This window comes from Lissotriton helveticus, chromosome 2_1 (assembly GCF_964261635.1).
Source record: "Lissotriton helveticus chromosome 2_1, aLisHel1.1, whole genome shotgun sequence".
NCBI lineage: Eukaryota > Metazoa > Chordata > Amphibia > Caudata > Salamandridae > Lissotriton > Lissotriton helveticus.
Window position 1 is genome coordinate 246,292,429 of NC_136059.1, and position 20,298 is coordinate 246,312,726.

The 20,298-nt window shown below is 41.0% G+C and overlaps 1 protein-coding gene across 4 annotated transcripts in view; it reads left to right on the forward strand.

Annotated features, from left to right (window-relative positions):
• Positions 1–20,298, forward strand: part of ARK2N (arkadia (RNF111) N-terminal like PKA signaling regulator 2N) — a 399,402-nt gene that overhangs the window by 286,730 nt on the left and 92,374 nt on the right. For 3 of the 4 annotated variants that reach the window (XR_013606992.1, XM_078674756.1, XM_078674757.1), the window contains exon 3: positions 11,379–11,561. The exons of the other annotated variant lie outside the window; for it this stretch is intronic. Coding sequence is in view for 2 of the 3 variants with exons in the window: in XM_078674756.1 (XP_078530882.1) it covers positions 11,379–11,561 (183 nt within the window). In the remaining variant the exon portion in view is untranslated. The remainder of the gene's footprint in view (positions 1–11,378; positions 11,562–20,298) is intronic. 4 annotated transcript variants of the gene reach the window in all.

A 20,298-nucleotide genomic window follows, 5' to 3' on the forward strand; every position in this document is an offset into this window, starting at 1 on the left:
ATAGACCTGTTTGCAACACGCCAGAATGCAAAATGCCAGCACTTCGCATCCAGGCAACCAGGGGAAGGGTCACTGGGGAATGCCCTATAGATAAGCTGGTCAAAGACATTTACTTACGCTTTTCCGCCGATCCCACTGAAACACAAGGTACTCGGCAAGTGCAGAACAAGCAACATGACCCTGATACTGGTGGTACCACAGTGGGCCAGACAGACCTGGTACTCTCAAATTATGGAGATGACAGAGTGCACCACACAGATTTGGGAGAAGTAAAGACCTACTCTCCATGCAAAATGGAGAGGTGTTGCATCCAGAGCCGGAAAGCCGCAGCCTGGCTCCTGAGGACATAGAGTTCGCACATCTTAAATTACATGAGAGCACCCTGAAGGTACTTTGAGAGGCAAGAAGACCTAGCACGCGGAAGTGCTACGTGGCCAAATGGAACAGGTTCACACTATGGTGCAGAAAGGAAAAACTGCACAACAAGATGAAACTCCACAGTGCTTAAATACCTCACGCACCTGCTCGAGGCTAATCTGAGCTCATCCTCGCTAAGGGTACACCTGGCAGCCATAATCGCTTACACGAGAGGAAAGACAGGGAAAAGCTTCTTTACTTCACAAATTGTAAAAAGATTCTTGGAAGGTGCAAGGAGGATCGCACCGCCAAAGAGGTTACCAGCACCAGCGTGGAACCTCAATCTAGTACTGACGGAACTCATGAAAGCGCCCTTTGACCCAACCGATCCATAAGGCCTCCCTACAAATGCTAACTTTGAAAACAGCTTTCCTGGTGGCAATCACCTCGCTGCGCAGGGTGAGTGAGCTACAGGCGTTAATGCTACAAGAACCTTACATACAAATTCACAACGATAGGGTGGTGATGAGAACGGACCAGTGGATGCTTAATCATCGGGTTACAATGCAAAATGTACAAGGTGGTATCACTTCATGTCAGACACAACATGTTAATCCTGGTCACTCTGTTGCTTTCTTGGTTGGTGACTTGGTGAAAGTCAAGAGTGGTAGAGTACAAAGGGGTCTCTCGAAATTCAAAGGCCCGTTTAAGATAAAAAAAAGTTCTCAAACATTGTGTCATTCTCAACAATGGGGAGTGTTGGAACTTTAGGAGGGTGGCTCTCTATCAAAGATTGAAGCCTGTTGCTGTTGACAATGTTCCTCCGTCCCCTTGTGAAGTCGATGTCACTGTACCTTGTAACTCCTTACCTTCCTCGACTAGTGGGTACTTATTAGCCTCTCATATTCCTGTGGAGCCTGTACTTCAAAATGAAATTTGTAATTCTGGTGGAGGAGATGCTCCTGCTTCTTTGGGCAATGCTCCGTCTCAGAATGATTTGGTGTGTGTGCTTCCTGTTAGGTCTCGCCGACCACCAATTTATCTTCAAGATTTCATTCATGGAGTTGTTTTTTTTTGTTTTTTTAATTCTTTTTATTTGTTTTTTTTTCCCTTCATGTTTTTTTTTTTTAAGAAAGGGAGAAGATGTTTAGTACATTGTAAGCTGTTAGTTATCTTTCTAGTCTTTATAGAATCTTGCTCTGGTGCATTCTGTATTCTCGATGTGTGACTTATGTTCTGTATTCTACAAGTGGCAGTTGACTGGTTACTACTGCATCGAAGTGGCCGCTCTTATCTTACTCTGTATCTCAAATAAAGTATTATTGAGATCCTCCTACTCTTGCCACCTGGATTCATTTACTACAGAGCTCGATATTTTAAGTATGCTCAAATGTCATAGGTTTGATTGCATGTCTGATGTGTTTTAAAGTTCTGTCACAAACAATTTGTGATAGTAAATGGGTGAAGTAAGAACTAATTTGCTTTATCTCTAAAATTCCTTATTGTCTGCATGAGGCGTATACTTAGTTTGGCTGTAAAGTGAGTTCTCTCCTATGTGTTTGCCTTGCGAGGCAATTCAGACCTCCCTGCTTGCCGACTGTAATTGAATGCTCCTGGCAAGCATTTTTTTAAGCATCGTTCTATGGCTGAATTGCCTAGCAGCTCACTGTTCTGCTTTGGCATTCATAGCAACCGTTTTTGCAATATGTCGGGCATGCACTGTTCCCACTTAACTATATTAGAGAATTCTTTCAAATATGAACAGGAATGATACTTGGTGTAATTAACACCTACTTGTCATAATAGCAGTATACCTTTAATTTAGTCACCACTATGTTCTACCTTTGCCTCTACGGAGCATGGATTTTGTTTTTATCCAATCTGCTTATGCGTTCGGTTTGGTGGGAGATGTGTTCAAACACTGAAAATCTGCAAGGGTGTCTGACTTAACATCTAAAAATGTATAGCTAAGTGTTGGAAATGTCCCCAGTTCAGAATGTATACAAGAGGAAATGTGGAACATAATTTTTGTAGTTACCATGGTGATTCATCTAATCAGATGCTTATTGGCTCGAGTTTTCTTAACTGTAAGAGCCTTTTAGATGTTCACTTTTAATCCTTTTCCCATCCCACTTGTGGACACTTTTACCTCCTGTCTCTTTCCTGCTATTCTGTATCAACTGTGTGCTTCTCATCTCCAAATTCAGTCCGATCGTCAGAAAATAACATTGGGGAGGGCAGAGGAGAGATGGATTGGATCACATTCAGGTAAACTTTATTCCATTTGAAACTTTACACCATCTAAGCGCCGTGTGGTGCTTACACAGCCCTTTAAATAGTAAATCAACCAAAATAATTAGCAAGAACCGAAGCTCAAAATTTTAAAGCGATTACACTGCCTGATAGTTGACCTTCTTGTTTTACAATGTCTCTAAGAAGGGTTTACGGCAGACTTTAGTACTGAAAAGACCCTCGGCAACTATAAAAACAAAGTCGCAATAGACGCAACATAATTCATACCATCAGATGAATAGACGTAGGCTAATCATAACATTCTACTCGAATATTTCACAGATTGATCTCTGGACAGTTCATAAACTGAAACACATTCATTTGAAATTAAAGGGTTGTGGATTGTATCCTTGGTTCTTTCATCCAAAAATAAAGTCTACACAAATTTCGGCGAACAACACGCCTTCAGGAAAGCCACGACATATTTTTGTAAGTACCTGCAAATATATTATAGCCTTATAACCCGCCGTAGAGGGCTATACCGGCTATTAAAGGCCCTCTCCAGCGTTAAATGCCCCCTCCAGCGTTAAAGGCCCCGAGCCGAAGGCGAGGGCCTTTAACAAGGGAGAGGGACTTTAATAGCGGTATAGCCCATCTACGAAGGGCTATAAGGCTATTGGAACATTGTCACTAGAGGACAGAATATTCAAACAAAAAAACAAAGCCTTTTGGGAGCGTGAGGGGATTGGAATCCCCTCAGGCTCCCTAAAGCCTTTGTTCACAGCCAGACCTGTGAACAAAGAAACATTGGAATGTTGTAGCTCCAGGTTTATACCAGCCATTATAAGCCCAGAGCACTCCATTGTTTTCAATGGAGCTCCCAACATTCCAATGTTCTATTACATGCTATGCTTCGCTCAATCGCTATCGTCCAAATGATTCCTAATGTAACATAGGTTAGTTTACAAAGGTGATCAGGACCTTCACTGTGATGGAGGCAAAAGAAAGTAAGCTATCTTACCAGCAAATGAGAAACTCTTATGTAAGGAAATAACATGTTATTGAGGTAACGTCAGTAGTACCCAATGATTGAACCTTTCATGCATAGTGTCAAACTTAACATGCATCATCATCATCATAGAAGGACAGAGACCTCAACTTATTACTGAAAAAAAGAGCAAACCTGATATGAAATCAGCCGAAGTGGAGAATGAGTGCCCCCAAGATGATAATGTGGAATTGATCAAAATCTCGACCTTTATAGCAACGATTCCTTACAGGCAAACGGTCCAGACCGAATAAATAGGAAACCATATCCACCTCAAGAGCTACAAAGTAACAATGCTAAGAGCCATTAAATGATAATGCCATCTCTCTAGTTGTTTAAAAATGGATAAATAAATGGTACTGGATGATATATTGGGTACAAATAATGATTATCCTATAACTTGTAAATAGTGAAAAAATTATCTCCTGCGGTCACTATCTTGGAGTCTAGAAAGTTTCACGTTAAACAACATACAGGATGCACAAGAGTTAAATCGGACGTCTTACGGAAATGGCTGCAAAATTAAAGCAGCTTGGTTAAGCTACTGATTAAACAAGAACTATATTATAAGCAGGAAGAGTAATTGGCCACTATTAAAATGTCCAACATGCTTGGGTATATACTAAGTGCAGCTAAAATAAGGCGTTGGATGTTTACCCAAGTGTAAGAATGACGAAGAGTCTTGATGGCAGCATTGTCTGATATACTTTATAAATACAATTACAGCATGAATGGCAGCGGTGAAAGAGCACCGGTCAATACCTCCGTCCTGCTAACCAAATGTCCAAGTATAAGAATCTGTAAATGGGCGTGCTCAATGTACAACACTGTGCCACTCACCCAGTGTTATCTTGTATGGAAAAAACTTTTCCCCATACACGTAACATCACTTAATTAATTAGAGCACAACCACTGTTACGTTTCACTTCTGACCTTGTTGTCAGTTATTTTAATAATAAGCAAAACACCATACAGTGAATCGTAGTGAAAATAGTAATCATCCACGTATAAAAAAACAAGAAGACATATATAATCTTGAATCTGTTGACATGGAGTAAATGTTGAGGCAAACAGCCAGATACACTGAATGGTGTTTTGCTTATTATTAAAATAACTGACAACAAGGTCAGTAGTGAAACTTAATAGTGGTTGTGCTCTGTAATTAATACTTTATAAATAGTTCTGGTATCAGCCACAGTTACAGTTGTGTTGGCTAATCTTCAAAGAGGCTGGAAAATCGATCCATCCTTAACTACTAAAGAGAATACCAGGGTTTCTAGTCAAGAGAGTAGATTTAAGCAAATCACCACAATGCGCTACGATTGTGAAAATGCAAAATACCCCGATGAGGTACACGAGAAAAGTTACCAATATTCTCGTCAGGACTCCGTAATTAATTTTTATCGGCTGATGTCTGACTCTCTACACTTCTTGCTCCCTGATTCTCACCTCCTCCTCAACCCCTTCCCCGCCTTTCATTCTGCCTCTCCCCTTTTCTTCACTCCCTTCTCCCTCTGAACTTCAACACCCCCTCCTCCTATTGATCTCCATCGCCCCTAAACACCCAGCACATTCTATTACCCTATTTTATGTAACTCATGTTTTAATGCACATTGTTCTTGTTTTACTTTAATGTAATTGTTTACCTATCTTGTAAAGCGCTCTGATACCCCCGGGTCCAGTAGCGCTATATAAAACTTTAGAAATAAATAAATAAAATAAATAAATAACTTGCCCGTAGTTCTACACTGGGTCTCTAAACAAACTTTAAGACTGAAGGAATTGGCGTTTCCTCTACTCTGATTCCAGGAAATTAGAGAAGTGCTGTGGTCTTCCTTTTAAGGAATTGCAGAGGTGGAACTATGTAGAACAGGTGCTATGTGGGAAATTCAAAGTCGGACAATCTCTCACTTAATGTACATGGAAAAAAAAGACTAGACCATAAATTCACCAAAACAGATAGAGATTTCCCGCATGTAGACTATTTTTTGATGAAAGAATCAAGAATACAAGCAACATTTGTATTCCAAACAAATGTATTGTTTCTATTTATAAACTGTCTGAAGATCACCCTGTTATATGTTTAGTCTGGTTCCTGCCCACCAGCGAGCAGTATTTCTTGTCCTTTCATCTCATGATATGAATTATGTTGTTTGTATGACTGTTTAAAGGTATGATTGTTGTGTTGTACCATGATTTTATGATGTAGGGATTGTATTGTCATTAAACCCTCTAAACATGAAATAGAGGGTTTGTATGTACAGTTATTGTAGTATTTGTCTAAAATAATTAGGTCTTCGCTCTCATATATTCATGTTTGCTTGATTGTGAGTTTTCATTTTTTATAGTTGTCGGGGAGTCTTTTTAATACAAAGGTATTTTCCCTGCCCTTTCAACTAGCACTAATAGCAGGGGGTCCTGTTATTTACATTTTCTGCAGGCTTTGCAATGTATGCAGATGGAACAGTTTTAGCAGAGAGACTACAAGCGACTCGCAGCTGCTTGAAAAACCTATTCTTTTCAGTTCCTAAAAGTATACCTGATAATGTGCATTGGACTCTCGCTGTTATTTTTACTTACATTTCAAATGATAAGGACGGAGAGAGATTGTTTCTCTGACGGGCTTATGGAAATGAGGAGTGGCCCTCGGGCGATGCGTTTTTCTTCTTAAATAGAACTCCCATTACCCTTTCATGTTTCAGAGTTGCTAGATGTCTTTAAGACTTCGTGTCCCCCTCCCCTCCATTCTAATAGAAAGCAAGCCAGATATCTTTCCTGTTACTTTAGATTTATTTGTATAGTGTACATTCTACCATTAGTGTGGCCTTCTTGCGTTGCCTTGAGTTTGGATACCAGACCTTGATGGATGTTTCTCTGAATTGTTTTACATGTTCCAAACTCACCAGTTTGTGATCTTTTTCAATGTAATCATGAAATGTATGCCTTGTTTGCTGTCTATGATGTGCATTACATTTAAGCTAAGTTATAAGGTGTGCTGTTTGGAAGTGTGGAAGATACAAGAGTGGACCTACAGATCTCAAGCTTATGCTTGTGTTTTCTACTGATGAAGATTTGACGTAGTTCCTTTCACAAGTTAAATGCAATGGGTAGGTTATACAAATATCACTCTGCATGTATACATTTACTATACATTTTTGCATGATTATACATGTAGGAGTGGTACAATTTTGACTAGAGACTACTGAAGCCATTCGTCTAATACAATTGGACTTCATAAAGGGTAGAATAGCAGATGAGCCCTTGACTGAAAAAGTTATTAAATTTGTCTTCAATTATATGGCTGTTTCTTTTATGGTCCAATAGTCAATATTGTACTTGACCCTCGTATCTTCTGCACTGTACAGACATTTTGTTAACCGATTTCATACTTTTTTAATTGTCCATAGCATCACACTAAAGGCTGACGAACGCTTAAGTATTCTGTTAATTTGCAAAACTTTTGTTTGAGGGCAGTGACCAGAAAAGTACAGGTGTATTAGAAATGCATTAGAAGCCTTTTAAAATATGATTCGAATGGTAACATCAAAATTATTGCTTACTGTTAATATCCGAGCTGTCTGCAGTCATTTTCTTTACTGGCTACATTTTGTTAATTAACAACTAAGGAGTAGCCCCTAAAACATTAGGTCAACTGAAAACAGCACAGTTCATGGTTAGATGAGCGATTGCTAGGATCTGACTCTTGAAGCTTTCATGTGGGTCAGAATCTATAAATAGTTTCACAGCTCTAGCCTTAATGTGGTAAATAATGTTTTTCGAAGTGCCCACTTGTACAAATTCAATAACGTATACTGAAGCGGTAGTCGTCAGTTTATTTTTGTATCATCAGTATTATCATTTCATTTTATGTTGCATTCTGCATGTTATGCGAATTGTAACATGGGACCTGAAATTTATTTGGTTTGTTGTAATGGCTCCTTTAGTCTATTACCATATCTCCTAACCCATAAAAATTGTTTTTTGCTGCTGTAGATTGAACTAGACTTGTTTCATAAGTAATCTTGTGCAGGTTAAAAAACTTTATTGAAATATCTTTACTTAAAGTATCACCTACGTTAAACATGCTTTAAAAGACCCTTTATTATGTTCTTTATAATAGCAATGAACCATTCACAGTTCATAGTGTTTTTAGCAAATCCAATTTTGGTGTTTTTTGATGCAGTCAGCAGCAGTAATTGTATGTGACTTAACTAAACTAGTACTGTTTTATAGAATTAATAGGCGAATAGCATATATTTTAATTTACAAACTTGAGCGTCCTACCTATTTTCAAGTATTGGACTTTGCGTTGTCTAATTATGTTAAACTTCGGTGGGGGTGGCTATTAACTTGGTTACAGGGGATTATAAGTTAAGATTTCACCACTTTCACTTGTTTTCTATGGTCAACTCTTATAGTTGTAGACTTGTATTCAATGTGCTCGATTTTAAAACTCATGTCATGTCTAAGCAACATCTCCTGTTATAGCAATTATTGCCACTAGTTTGTGCCACTAGACGTCTATGTTGGCAGAACCACATTACTCTGTAGACAAATATGGAATAATTTCGTGTGCTTATTCGTTTGCTTCATAATAGGGCAGAGTTTTATATAGCATGACCCTTTTTAGCCTTCTGTGAAGGGCTGCACCACATTTAAAGTCAGTTAAAGAAAGTATTTTTACCTTTACCAGAGCCGGTGAGATGTGTTTAAATGTCAGCTGCTGAAATAAACACACACACTACTCTTCTCTGCAAATAGCTCGAACTATACAACTGTTTACGTTTCTGTGCAGTGTTGGGTTCCTGGAATTTTAGTAAGGGGGACTTAAACTGCAGTCGATCAAACAAATCAGATGTTTCAGTCGAAACAATTTAGCTGCGATCGAATTCGCCCTATAATTAAAATTTAAAAAAATCGGAATTCGCTACTTTTCTGAGATTTGTAAAGACCTGAGAATTTTAAGCAGCCTCTTGCCTTGCACACTGCAGCCTTGCAACCTAACTGTTGACTTATATAGCAACATTTTGAGAGTGGCTTGAGAGCTATGTAGAGCACTGTATTCATTAACATCACCAACAGATGATGTTAGGCAACACTGTAATGTATCATTCCTACATTCTCTGGCGATGCATTATTACTTTCAGGCACCTTTTTATATTTTGGAGTGATTTGTAGTGTGATAGCTGGTTGACTCACAATGGGCAAGCATGTAGGTATTGATCGCTCCAGTTGAAAATGAGTCTGTTTATTACCAGTGACTTGGATATGCAAGATCGTGTTTGTAAATGTTCAGGTGCCTTGCCACCCTGACTTAAATATGATTTCTCATTCTGGGAATGATGACCCATGTTTCCGGAGTCTTTCCAACAGGATTAAGATTAGTCCTGTTGTTGTATTAAGTCATCTGGATAAGAGACAGACCAGGTCACAAAGTAGGCAGAGGTATTCCAGCTGTGGTGCTAGAAATAAAGCCTTGGCTGAAAAGTGCAATCTTGAAGTGCTCTAATGCTGTAAATGTTTGTTAGGATTTCAGCTCGACATTGAGCATTTAATTTTAATGCATTTACCCCTTGGTTATCTGTTTGAATGTGGGTTCTCTTCTGACGTCCATATTCTGGCAAGGAGCATAAAATATCCTGCTAATTTCTGGTAGGTTTTATTCTGATTAGCTGTAGTCTGTTTTGGTAGCTATACATCAATTTGCATGGCTTTGATATTCCTAGTTATTGCCCTGCTTTTCACTAATTTTAGTGACTAAAATAGGTGGCACATTAATTGTGATTGTGCTCTTGTCAAAGGAAATTATTTCTGAAGAGATCAGGAATAATTTTAGAGTTTTAGTTCGTCTTTCACCTCCAATTTCACTTTGTTTTCCCTGTGTAGATTGATAGCACTTTCGAAGGGGAAGTGACAAATCCCGTTTCCCTCATTGCATTTATAAGTGTCAATGTCTCAGTCTTTGAGGGCAGATCAAGCTCTAGCTAAATTCTCTACTGCCATATTTGGGCGTCATTTCTTCTCCAGCTGCTTGTAAGGGTTATTTACATAACACAATACGTGTATGCTTTGGTTCTGTTCTCCATTGATCACAAATCCAGAGCGTATGGTTAATCCCAGCTCAGCTGTAAAGCTTGACCCAGCAGTCTCTTTCAAGGCGTCGTGATGGGGAATTATCCACTTAATGGTGGTGGCTCCGGGCCAAGATTCGCAATCAAAGGTGAAGGAGTTTCACTGTGGTCAGTGGACCATAAATATTGAAGTAGTGTTTTGGTAAGTGAACCCATATATTGAATTGTGAGATTTTATATAGTAGACTGATGTTATTACTTTTTGTAGCAGCCTGAAAGAATAGACTTTTCTTTGGCGTCAAAAACCTATTCTGCCCTAATCATTCTTTCTACTTTTTGGTCACTTGCTTAAGTATATATTTAGTTTGATTCTGAAAATAGATTAGCTCATGACCTGAAAACCTGAACAATCTTGAATTTGAAAGAGTGCTTTTTTTGGTGGCACATATAAATTGCTTTCCAATCTTGGTGGTGGTTATTTATAGACCTTATGGCTGAAATTGTATTTTTTCCATCCAGCTTGCCAGTCAAACTGCAGAGCCCAGAACAAGATCACTTCTCATCCTTTGACTGAATCACACTGAGCACTCCACTTCCGCTCTGATGCCACTTTCAACATCTTAGACATCAGTGATGATGGGCCTTGTGCTCAAGCCATCTCACCAAACCACTGTTGTGGTACCAACTGACCAGACGCCAAATGTATGCTACCCAAAACAGTCTAGCTGTTTAAACTGCATGGGACAAAAGCTTTGGCAGCAAATCATTCAAATCTCAAGTACTTTTTCCTCTGCAACTTGCTTCCTTCATCTGCCTTTTAAGAATCCCACTGCCTCAAGTTTAAAATAGCATTTAAGACTTCATTCTTTCATTCTGCTTCTCTGCTGATACTGACGTTCTCTTCCTGGCATCCTTTTGTCTTTCATCTAAGGTTGCGCTTCTATCCTTTTTGCAATACCAACTTTGAAGCGATTTGGAACATATCTTAGCTTACACTAGAAGTCTACACAAAGAATTTAAAAAATGAATCCTTCGTGTCGTAATGAACCGTAACTTTTTATAGTAAGTAAATCAGTTGCTTTTCGAAGTTATTTCTTTTTTCTGACCTTGTTTATGGGTCGTTTGGAAGATTTTAGTGTAGTCCAATTTGACCCAACATGAACAGCTGTGGGGCTGCCACCACAGCCTTTTTATATGCGAAGCCAAATGCCACAGCGGTGTCTGAGAGGAATTTCCCATGTCACTTTATCCTAATTTGTAAGCTTCTTCAGGAAATAGTGAGTTTGGCATTGATGTTTGAAGTCTCAGTTCATTGCTTCAAAGATATGAACTAATGTTTCGAGTCTTGGAGAATCATAACATGAACCCAACTCTTTAGAAGTCTAAAAGAAATGAATTCTGCCTATTAAAACTTAAAATACACAACTTTTTTTATTTTATCTGTCGAGTAGAATAAAATCAGCGTGTTGTGACACGGAAAGAAAACGCTAACTTTTATTTAAAATCACCTTCTCATCAATCATTTGTTGTATTTCGAGGTTTAAATACCACCTGACCATCAGAAATGTTTGTCACTGGTGTGATTGTTACACATTGCCATTAAAAAGTTAAGCACCCTTTGATGAACTTTTGTTTAAAACATCGGCAACATATTCTATTTTTCCCTCCAGATGGAGTGCCTGTGGTAGCCCATTATGATATATCTGACACAAACTCTGACCCTGAAGTGGTAAATATGGATAACCTCTTGGCGGCTGCTGTGGTTCAGGAGCACAAAAATTCTGTAATTCATCATGACACCGGAAGAACCTGGCGGACCCGTGGGTTACTGGAAGAGATGAATGCTGACACAGGTTTGTCTCGTTTAATCTTAAAGATCTGTTCAAAATTCACACAAAAAAGCATTTGCAGGTACCTGATCTCCTTAAGTCTGACATGCCCACTGACCGCTTTCTCTTATTGTGCGCTTTGAGGCTGCTTCCGTGTCATGTAATGCATTGCAGAATTGAATGCATCAAAACTGAACTGCTACAGATCAGCCACTTTCTAAGTTCCATAGACTTTGCCATTTCTGCCAGTGGTATGTATTTACCCAGTAGTCCAGTACTATACTGTGAAAAAATGTTTGATCTTTGGAAATGCATTTGAAGGGACCATTAGTGAAATGAAAAAAAGTTTTATTTGACAGCTCCGTAGACCAACAGTAAGGATTTCAATATGCCCTTGTATAGACATTGCCTCTTTAGTTGATATGGCTGTTCAGAGTGAACTAGAAGTGTTCCTAGCTGTATTATAGCAGGATTTATCACTTACTTCTACTATACCACTCTCACCCTCATGTAAGTTGTTTAGGAACTGGGATTATTGAACTAGCTCACTATTTTATTGTGCATTTTTCACCCAGTTTGTCTCTAAAGGATGCAAAATGTATGTGGACTTGGCGATGGTAGAGGTTTTGTAGCCATCCGTGCCTTCTGATGTAGGTTACTGCGGTTTGTATCAATGATGGTATACTGTGGTAATCTTGAGGAGGTTTTACTACGCATGAAATTAGAGTTAGTGTGTGGAAAGCAGCGTCCTGCTTGAATAGCTGAAGTGGTATGAGTGTCCTTGAATCAACAGTTAGTGGCTTTCTGGCTTGGCACCCTTCCCTGTAGTTGTATTGTTTAGGGTACTGACTACGCCAGTGGTCCTCTTCAGGCGTAGAACTCTTCTGTCTGGATTGATCCTAGACCCTGGGATTGCTTGTTGTGAAGAGTGACGATCATGCTGTATCCAGGCCTTGATGTAAGTGGCCAGCCAGGACAAGACTTTGATTCCTGCTAAAGAGCTGCTGTATTGTAACAGTGACGGATAACAGATTGTTGAGAGCATGAAATATCGATGCCCTTCAACTTAGTATAGTGGTGCAGTGTTGGACAGGACCACAATCTTGCAGATTTTTTTTTGTGTATGTATATAATTTATTCCTAGATTAAGTATTTTTTAAGACTGGTTTCTTACTTTGAAGAGTGCAACAGCGGGAGCATATTAATCAGAATTTCTTTTATCCAGAGTTTTAGAATTTGTAATCATCAGAATTATGAACTTGTATTGTAAAACATTTCATATACAATCTGTCCGCAGTAAAATCACATTCCCAAACGTACATTCAAAGGAGTACCCCGCCTTTGTCTTTACATTGATAAATAACACCCTTTGGATAAAGTGTGCTACTTTTCTGTAAACAGCATAACTTTCTATACGACTGCCCTTTATTATTGCCCTGGAGCAGTTCTACATTTCCTCTATTGTGTAAATAGCTAGCATCCAATCTTAGTACTGCTAATAACCCTTTTCTCTTTAGTAAATAGAATGCATATGAACACACTCTCCACTGCCCTTTTTCCTTACAATTACCAGCCGCTTTGACTCTCTCACTTTTGGCAGCTTTCTGCTCTGGGTAGGTCATCTGCCTTCGTCCTTTAAGACTTAACTGCTGTGTGCGAGACACTCTCACGCTTTGATTAGTCATTTGTCACGAATTGACATTCAGATGAATGCCCTTGTTTGGATCAGTTCTATCTGTGATATTGTGCCCAGGTAGTCTCTTGCTCCCTTCGTCTGACTTCAAAGCTCTCTCCCATTGGGTTCCACACGATTTATCCCTCAGCGCCACCCTTTTTTAACTTATTTGTCCCTTAACGAAGCCTATTCGGTTGGAATCCGCTTTCTGTTAAATGTCGACAATACTTCAAATATTTTTTTCTCATTTGATGGATATGCACCGAACACTGGCCCCGATATTCATGACTGAATGCTAAAAGTGGCAGATTGGAACCTCTTGAAAGTTAAAACTGAGAATACTAAGATTTTTATTTTTCCTGGGCAAATCAGCCAAGAGCCTTGCCATGTAACGTTTGTCCTGCTCGGCTGAGCATTCAACGTATAAGCAACCAAACATCAGCAGCCACTGTTGCTCTGCTTGAGTCCACATGAAAGGTACATATCAAGAAACATTGATATCAGATTCTGCCCACCCGCCTCTTCTGCTCCCCCAAAACTGACCCCATTTCCTTCTCTCGCCCAGTCTGTCGCCCCGCCAGGCCCACCATTAGGAACGCCATGGTGTATCGTGGCGGATCACCAGCTCTCCTAACATTGAGTATCAGCTTCTTTGTAGTACTGCCCACGTTGGTGCCGTTAACATTTTAGAAGCCCTGACACTCTGTAGAAGTGAGATTTTTATCTGTCTCACTGGTGCAGATACACCCTTAGTCTGTGGGTTCACAAAATGAGGATCAACACTGCAGTGGAACAAAACACAAGTTTATTAAATCTCATGAACGGGCTCTGTCATACAGACACTGCAAGTGTCTGAGAGGGAACTGACTAGCATGGTTTCAAACCTGGTATTTATCAGCTATCAGGTATTTTATTCATTTTGACTGAAACCTGGCTAACTGAATCTTCGACACCTATAATGGACATCTTGGTTCCTCCCAACTACCACATTATCAGGCTCGACAGAACAGGCAAAATAGGTGGTGGAATCGCATGCATCTACAGGAACAACCTCTCTGTTCAGAAAGTCAATTCCACCTCCCTACCATCCCCAACATCCTGGGAATACATCTGCCTCGACATCATTAGAGAGGGCAAACCGATATGCTCTCTTCACAGCATTTACCACCCACCCAGGGACAACTTCACCTTTTCCCAACAAATCATGGATTTGATCTCAACCAATTCCGGACGGCAACTCACCCAAATATACCTTGGTGACTTCAACCTCCACTGGAACGATCGCAACGACGCAGTGGTAAATAGTCTTAAAAATGTCCTCGATGCCCTTAACCTCACCCAAATATGCAACAGCCCGACCCACGAGAAAGGTTCTACCCTCGACCCAACTCGAGTCCATCCAACCCTGTGACTGGTCAGATCATCATATTGTCACATTCTTTATCAATGAAAAAGTCAAAGTTAACCCGGCTCAACTCCCCAAGCCCAAAGTCTGGAAAAGAGATTCGAAAAAGCTCAACCCAGGCTCTTTGCCCCCTAACAGTTGCAATCTCCTACTCCCACCGACAGGCGCTACGGACGTCCAAACTCTGACTGACCACTATCTCAACGCTATGACCTCTATAATTAATGAGGCTGCACCTATGGAGCTGAAAAGAGTCTCTACTAAAATCTCCAAACCATGGTACGACGGGAGTCTCAATGAGGATAGACGAGACATGCGAATGGCAGAGCGTACCTGGAGATCAGCTCCCTCTGCAATGCACCTAAAAGATCTGAAGAAAAAGAGAAACGCCTACTTCAGGAAAATAAAACGCTCAAAATCAGACTTCTTCAGCCTCCAACTCGACCAAGCAAAAAAACGCCCGAGAAAACTATTTGAGCTAATCAATTCACAATCCAAGGAGCAACCCCAACCACTCAGCACTAGGCCTGAGGCACCCTCTTGTGAAGACTTTGCTGCTTTCTTTATCCAAAAAACTGACAAAATAAAAAGCGATCTCCTCATTGACGCAAGCCTCTACTCCAAACCCCAATGCCTAGCACCCACTGAACCTAAAAACAATGCTACATAGTCAACCTTCGGCACATACTCGGAAGAAGAAATTGGCAAACTTTACCCCTTTGCTTCTCCCTCTCTGGACTAGAATTATCAACAGCTCTCTCCAACAAGGAAGCATACCTGACTCCCTCAAAGTTGGCCAGGTCACACCTCTACTAAAGAAACCTACAGCCGACCCCTCTGATCTCAACAATTACCGGCCCATCACCAATATTCCCACTCTCGCCAAATTGCTGGAAAAATGCGCACAACTACAATTGACTAAACACATTGAGCAATTTGATCTCCTCAACCCTCACCAGTCAGGCTTCCGAGCAGGACACAGCACAGAAACTGCTATGACTCACATAATTGACGACGCACTTCAAATGCTAGACCAAAACGACACCTGCCTCCTCATCCTTCTTGATCTCTCTTCAGCATTCGACACCGTTAAACATGAGAATCTTCTAGAACTACTAAACACAAGAATGGGTTTATCTGGAACTGTTCTCAAGTGGTTCACTTCCTTTCTTCACAACAGGTCGCAGAAATTCAAGAGTAACAACCTGATGTCCTCGCCAATACCGGTAACGCTAGGCGTCCCCCAAGGATCCTCTCTATCCCCAACTTTGTTCAACCTAGTCATGGAACCTCTCACCATCTTGCTACAAGCATCTAATGTACACTTTCACATGTACGCCGATGACACCCAACTTTACCTCAAATTACAATCCCCCAATGACATCTTGCTCCTGAACTCAACGATCAGATGCACCCAATCCTGGCTCGCCGATAATCACCTCAAACTCAATGCCCTGAAAACAGAGTTCCTTCTGATCTCACCTCCAGCGAAGATATCCACCACTCAAATTTGGCTTAAACTCCTAACCGCACTCAATGTCCAACCTACCATCGTGGACTCAGCAAAATCTTTAGGCATAACACTCGACACCAATCTCAACATGCAGCAACATATCAGCAAGGCAACAAAGGGAGCGAACTTCCAGATCAATACTCTGAGGAAACTTAAACCCTACCTCCCAGCCAAAGACTTCCAAACCGCAGTACAAGCGCTAGTCATCCCACGAATTGAATACGGCAGCACCGCCCTCTGCGGACTCCCCCTAACTACAACCGCACCACTAAGAGCTTCTCTGAATGCTGCAGCGAGACTCATCACGGGGTCAAAAAAGCACTCCCATATTACCCAGGACTTGAAATCCCTGAATTGGCTGCCTTTTGAAGCCAGAATACATCTGAAAATCGCCTGCATGACACACAAGGCGGTACACCTAAATTCACCCGGCTACCTCGCTCAGAAACTGACAATCTCTGGGGGAATTAGAAACACGAGAGGCACAAACAATCTTCTGCTGAAACCTCGAAGATTCCGGAAGGAAAAAACATACAAGCGCTCCTTCTCAGGAATGGCGCCTAGGATTTGGAACTCACTCCCTCCCGAAACCAGGCTTATCTCTTCCACTACACTCTTTAAAAAAAGAAGTAAAAGCTATCCTCATGGCTAAATACACTTGAACTATTATCTCGAACTCTGTTAACACCCTGGACCGATCTGTACTACTTGTTTGACCCATTTTACTTATTTGTATTAGTTGTCTTATTACTCACGTGATGGGCTTTGTAGCCACATATTTGTACTGTGTGATCTACTGATTTATTTGTTTGAATATGTTCCCTCATGTACCCCTCTATGTAAAGCGCTCTGATATCTGCGAAGATCTTGTTCGCGCTATATAAAACTTTGAAATAAAATACTAATTTGGTACTGTAAGACAAGCACTAAAACCCCTTTGTCATAGTTGCATAATGCTTACACAACCCTTTTCTATAATGCTTACATGCTGAACTGTTGAATCCTGATAAACCCCCTTCCACGTCACTTTCATCGATAGGCCTGGGTGGGTACAGGCATTGGTGGGCTTGTAGATAGGAACATCTGCATGCTCGGGGCTCTTATTGCAGGGCAGAGCCTCTACTCTGGCATGTAAGTATTATCAGCGCAACCAGCTTTCAGTGAACACGTAACTTCTAACTTTGCAAAAGTTCTTGCAGAAACACAAAATGGGGGCTGGTAGACAAAATGGAAGAGAAGTAGAGGGTAACTTAACAAAATACATTTTTTACCGTTTAACAACTCCACCACCCAGTAGGGCGTAGTGTCTCGCAGGACTGCCCCGTGTAGGGAAAATCCCCTACCTCCCCACAGCCTTTAACACACCGAGAGTAGTCCATCCTCCCCATCTTACAGAGGACCTCCCTAGTGTAGTAGGCCCTATGCAGCATGTGGAGCGGTTTCAAACTGAACCCCACTCTGATAGTTATCACTATTGAGGCCTGGAGCGCTTCCTCCCACTCCTCATCCTCTTAGGGATCCACGTCCTGTTGTCGTGTAGCTTTCGGCTTAGTCAGCCTCTCCAGGGAATTAGCCATTATTTTCTGGTATATTGAGGAGGTTTGTACAAATGAAAAGGATCTCGCACAGCTAGTTCGATCAAGGAAGTAGTCTGTTGTAAGGAATTGTAGTGTGCAATAAGGGAAACACTGTCTGGCCAAGCAGTGTAACAAAGTGAACACTAGAGAGTAGCTCTCCCGCCTAGGGAGAGAACGCCCCTATGCACAACTGTAAGAGGACCAATGGGTCTGATTCAATACATCCAGTTTTTCAACAAAACGGTGTCCAAATCGGAGATATTTTCACATTTCCAATTTTATTGGATAAAGCTTTAGAGGATGCAATCGTGTATATGCTGTACATCAAGCATGGTGATCCGAAGCCACATATATAATTCAAGGTGTGTTCATTATCACACAACCCAATGCATTTCGGGCGGAGCCCGTCGTCAGGGGGTTACTCTACAACAAAAACAAAATAACCGGCTATAGTCATATGGTAGAAAAATAATGACGGTCAAAAACAGGAAACGCGGTGCATGCAGCGTGGTGAATGACGGAAATGAGTGATCATGCGAGAAAAAATAATTAGGAAATCACAATATTCGAAGAAATAAACCCAAGTGTCTCCGCGTGGTGAAATAATGTAAACCGCAAAGATTAGTGCCTAAAACAGAAAAAGCCTTTACCCAGTGTCCATCCGGTTATACAAATGAAGTTACACGGTGTCTAACCTCCAGCGGGTTTCCCCACGTGAACGTGCATCTAAGAGATCATAACTCAATTAAAGTGCCCAAAGGCGTGCGTCCCGGGACCGGGTACTTACTTGTGTGATAATGTCCAGCGGACTCGTAAGAGTTCCGTGAAGGTGACAGCGCGGTGTACTACGCTGAGAGTACAAGTAATGTGTGCTGGAAAGTGAGAAAGGACTAAACGGCCCGAAGGGTCAAAGTGAAAGAAAAACGTGAGCGCCATGATGTAGAGGATAAAGTCACAGACAGGAAACATAAAACATAAGAAGGAACATCAAATGTCAAAATTATATTAAGGTATACCATTATGAAGACAGAAGCATAAATTCATAAATAACACAAAAATTCAATGCGGTCATTGAGCCCCAAGGGCGCCATCGTGGACAGATAACGAATCCAAAAGTTCTCCCTTTTGAGTAGCAAGTTCTTGTTATTCGCGGTGATAGGTACTTGTTCCAGTATCTGATATTTCAGTTGGGCCACTGAGTGTCTATTTTCCAGAAAGTGGGTGGCAACCGTAGATTTTAGATTCCCAGTGCGGATGTTGCTCTTATGTTCTAAGATCCTGATGCGGATCTTGCGTTCAGTATGTCCCACATAGCATTTGCCACACGGGCATTTCAATACATATATGACATTTTTGCTATTGCATGTAGCATTGACTCTTAATTTTATAGGGTTTCCTTTCATGGGATGGTTGATCTGGTTACCTGTGATACAGTTATTGCAATTACTGCAATTGTGACATGGTTTGAGACCGGTGTATATAACATTCGATTTGGGTCCACTGATGTTATTCAAAGCCTCTTTGATGTTCTTGCCCCTGGTAAATGCAAAGATGGGTGTTTCATTGAATATGCCTTTGAAATCAGCTTCCATGGTCAAAATGGGCCAATGTTTCCGGATGATTTTTTGGAATTGTGCAGATGCTTTAGAATACTTGGAAACGACCACTAGTCGATCAGATGGTGTCTTTTGTCTAGGAAGGAGCAAGGATGCTCTGGTGCATTTCTCACTTCTTTCCATGGCTAAGTCCAATATTGGTGTGGGGTAACCACGAGCTTTCAACCGTTCCAAGACTGTTTGGATTTGAACTTTGCTCTCAGCGGGTTTAGACACAATTCTTTTGACCCGTAGAATCTGGGCATAAGGTAGGTTGTTTTTTAATCCCATGCGGTGGAAGCTTTGATAGTGGAGGGTTGAATTTCTGTCGGTTGGTTTCCTGAAGATGGACGTGGACCAATCTCCCGGTTCTCTTGAAATTTTCACGTCCAAATAATGGGCGCAGGATGTACTGTAATCCCATGTGAATTGTATCCGTGGTGTGACCTGATTCCAGGTGTTGAGAAAGGTGACCAAGGTTTCAGCGGTGCCTGCCCATAACACCACGGATACAATTCACATGGGATTACAGTACATCCTGCGCCCATTATTTGGACGTGAAAATTTCAAGAGAACCGGGAGATTGGTCCACGTCCATCTTCAGGAAACCAACCGACAGAAATTCAACCCTCCACTATCAAAGCTTCCACCGCATGGGATTAAAAAACAACCTACCTTATGCCCAGATTCTACGGGTCAAAAGAATTGTGTCTAAACCCGGTGAGAGCAAAGTTCAAATCCAAACAGTCTTGGAACGGTTGAAAGCTCGTGGTTACCCCACACCAATATTGGACTTAGCCATGGAAAGAAGTGAGAAATGCACCAGAGCATCCTTGCTCCTTCCTAGACAAAAGACACCATCTGATCGACTAGTGGTCGTTTCCAAGTATTCTAAAGCATCTGCACAATTCCAAAAAATCATCCGGAAACATTGGCCCATTTTGACCATGGAAGCTGATTTCAAAGGCATATTCAATGAAACACCCATCTTTGCAT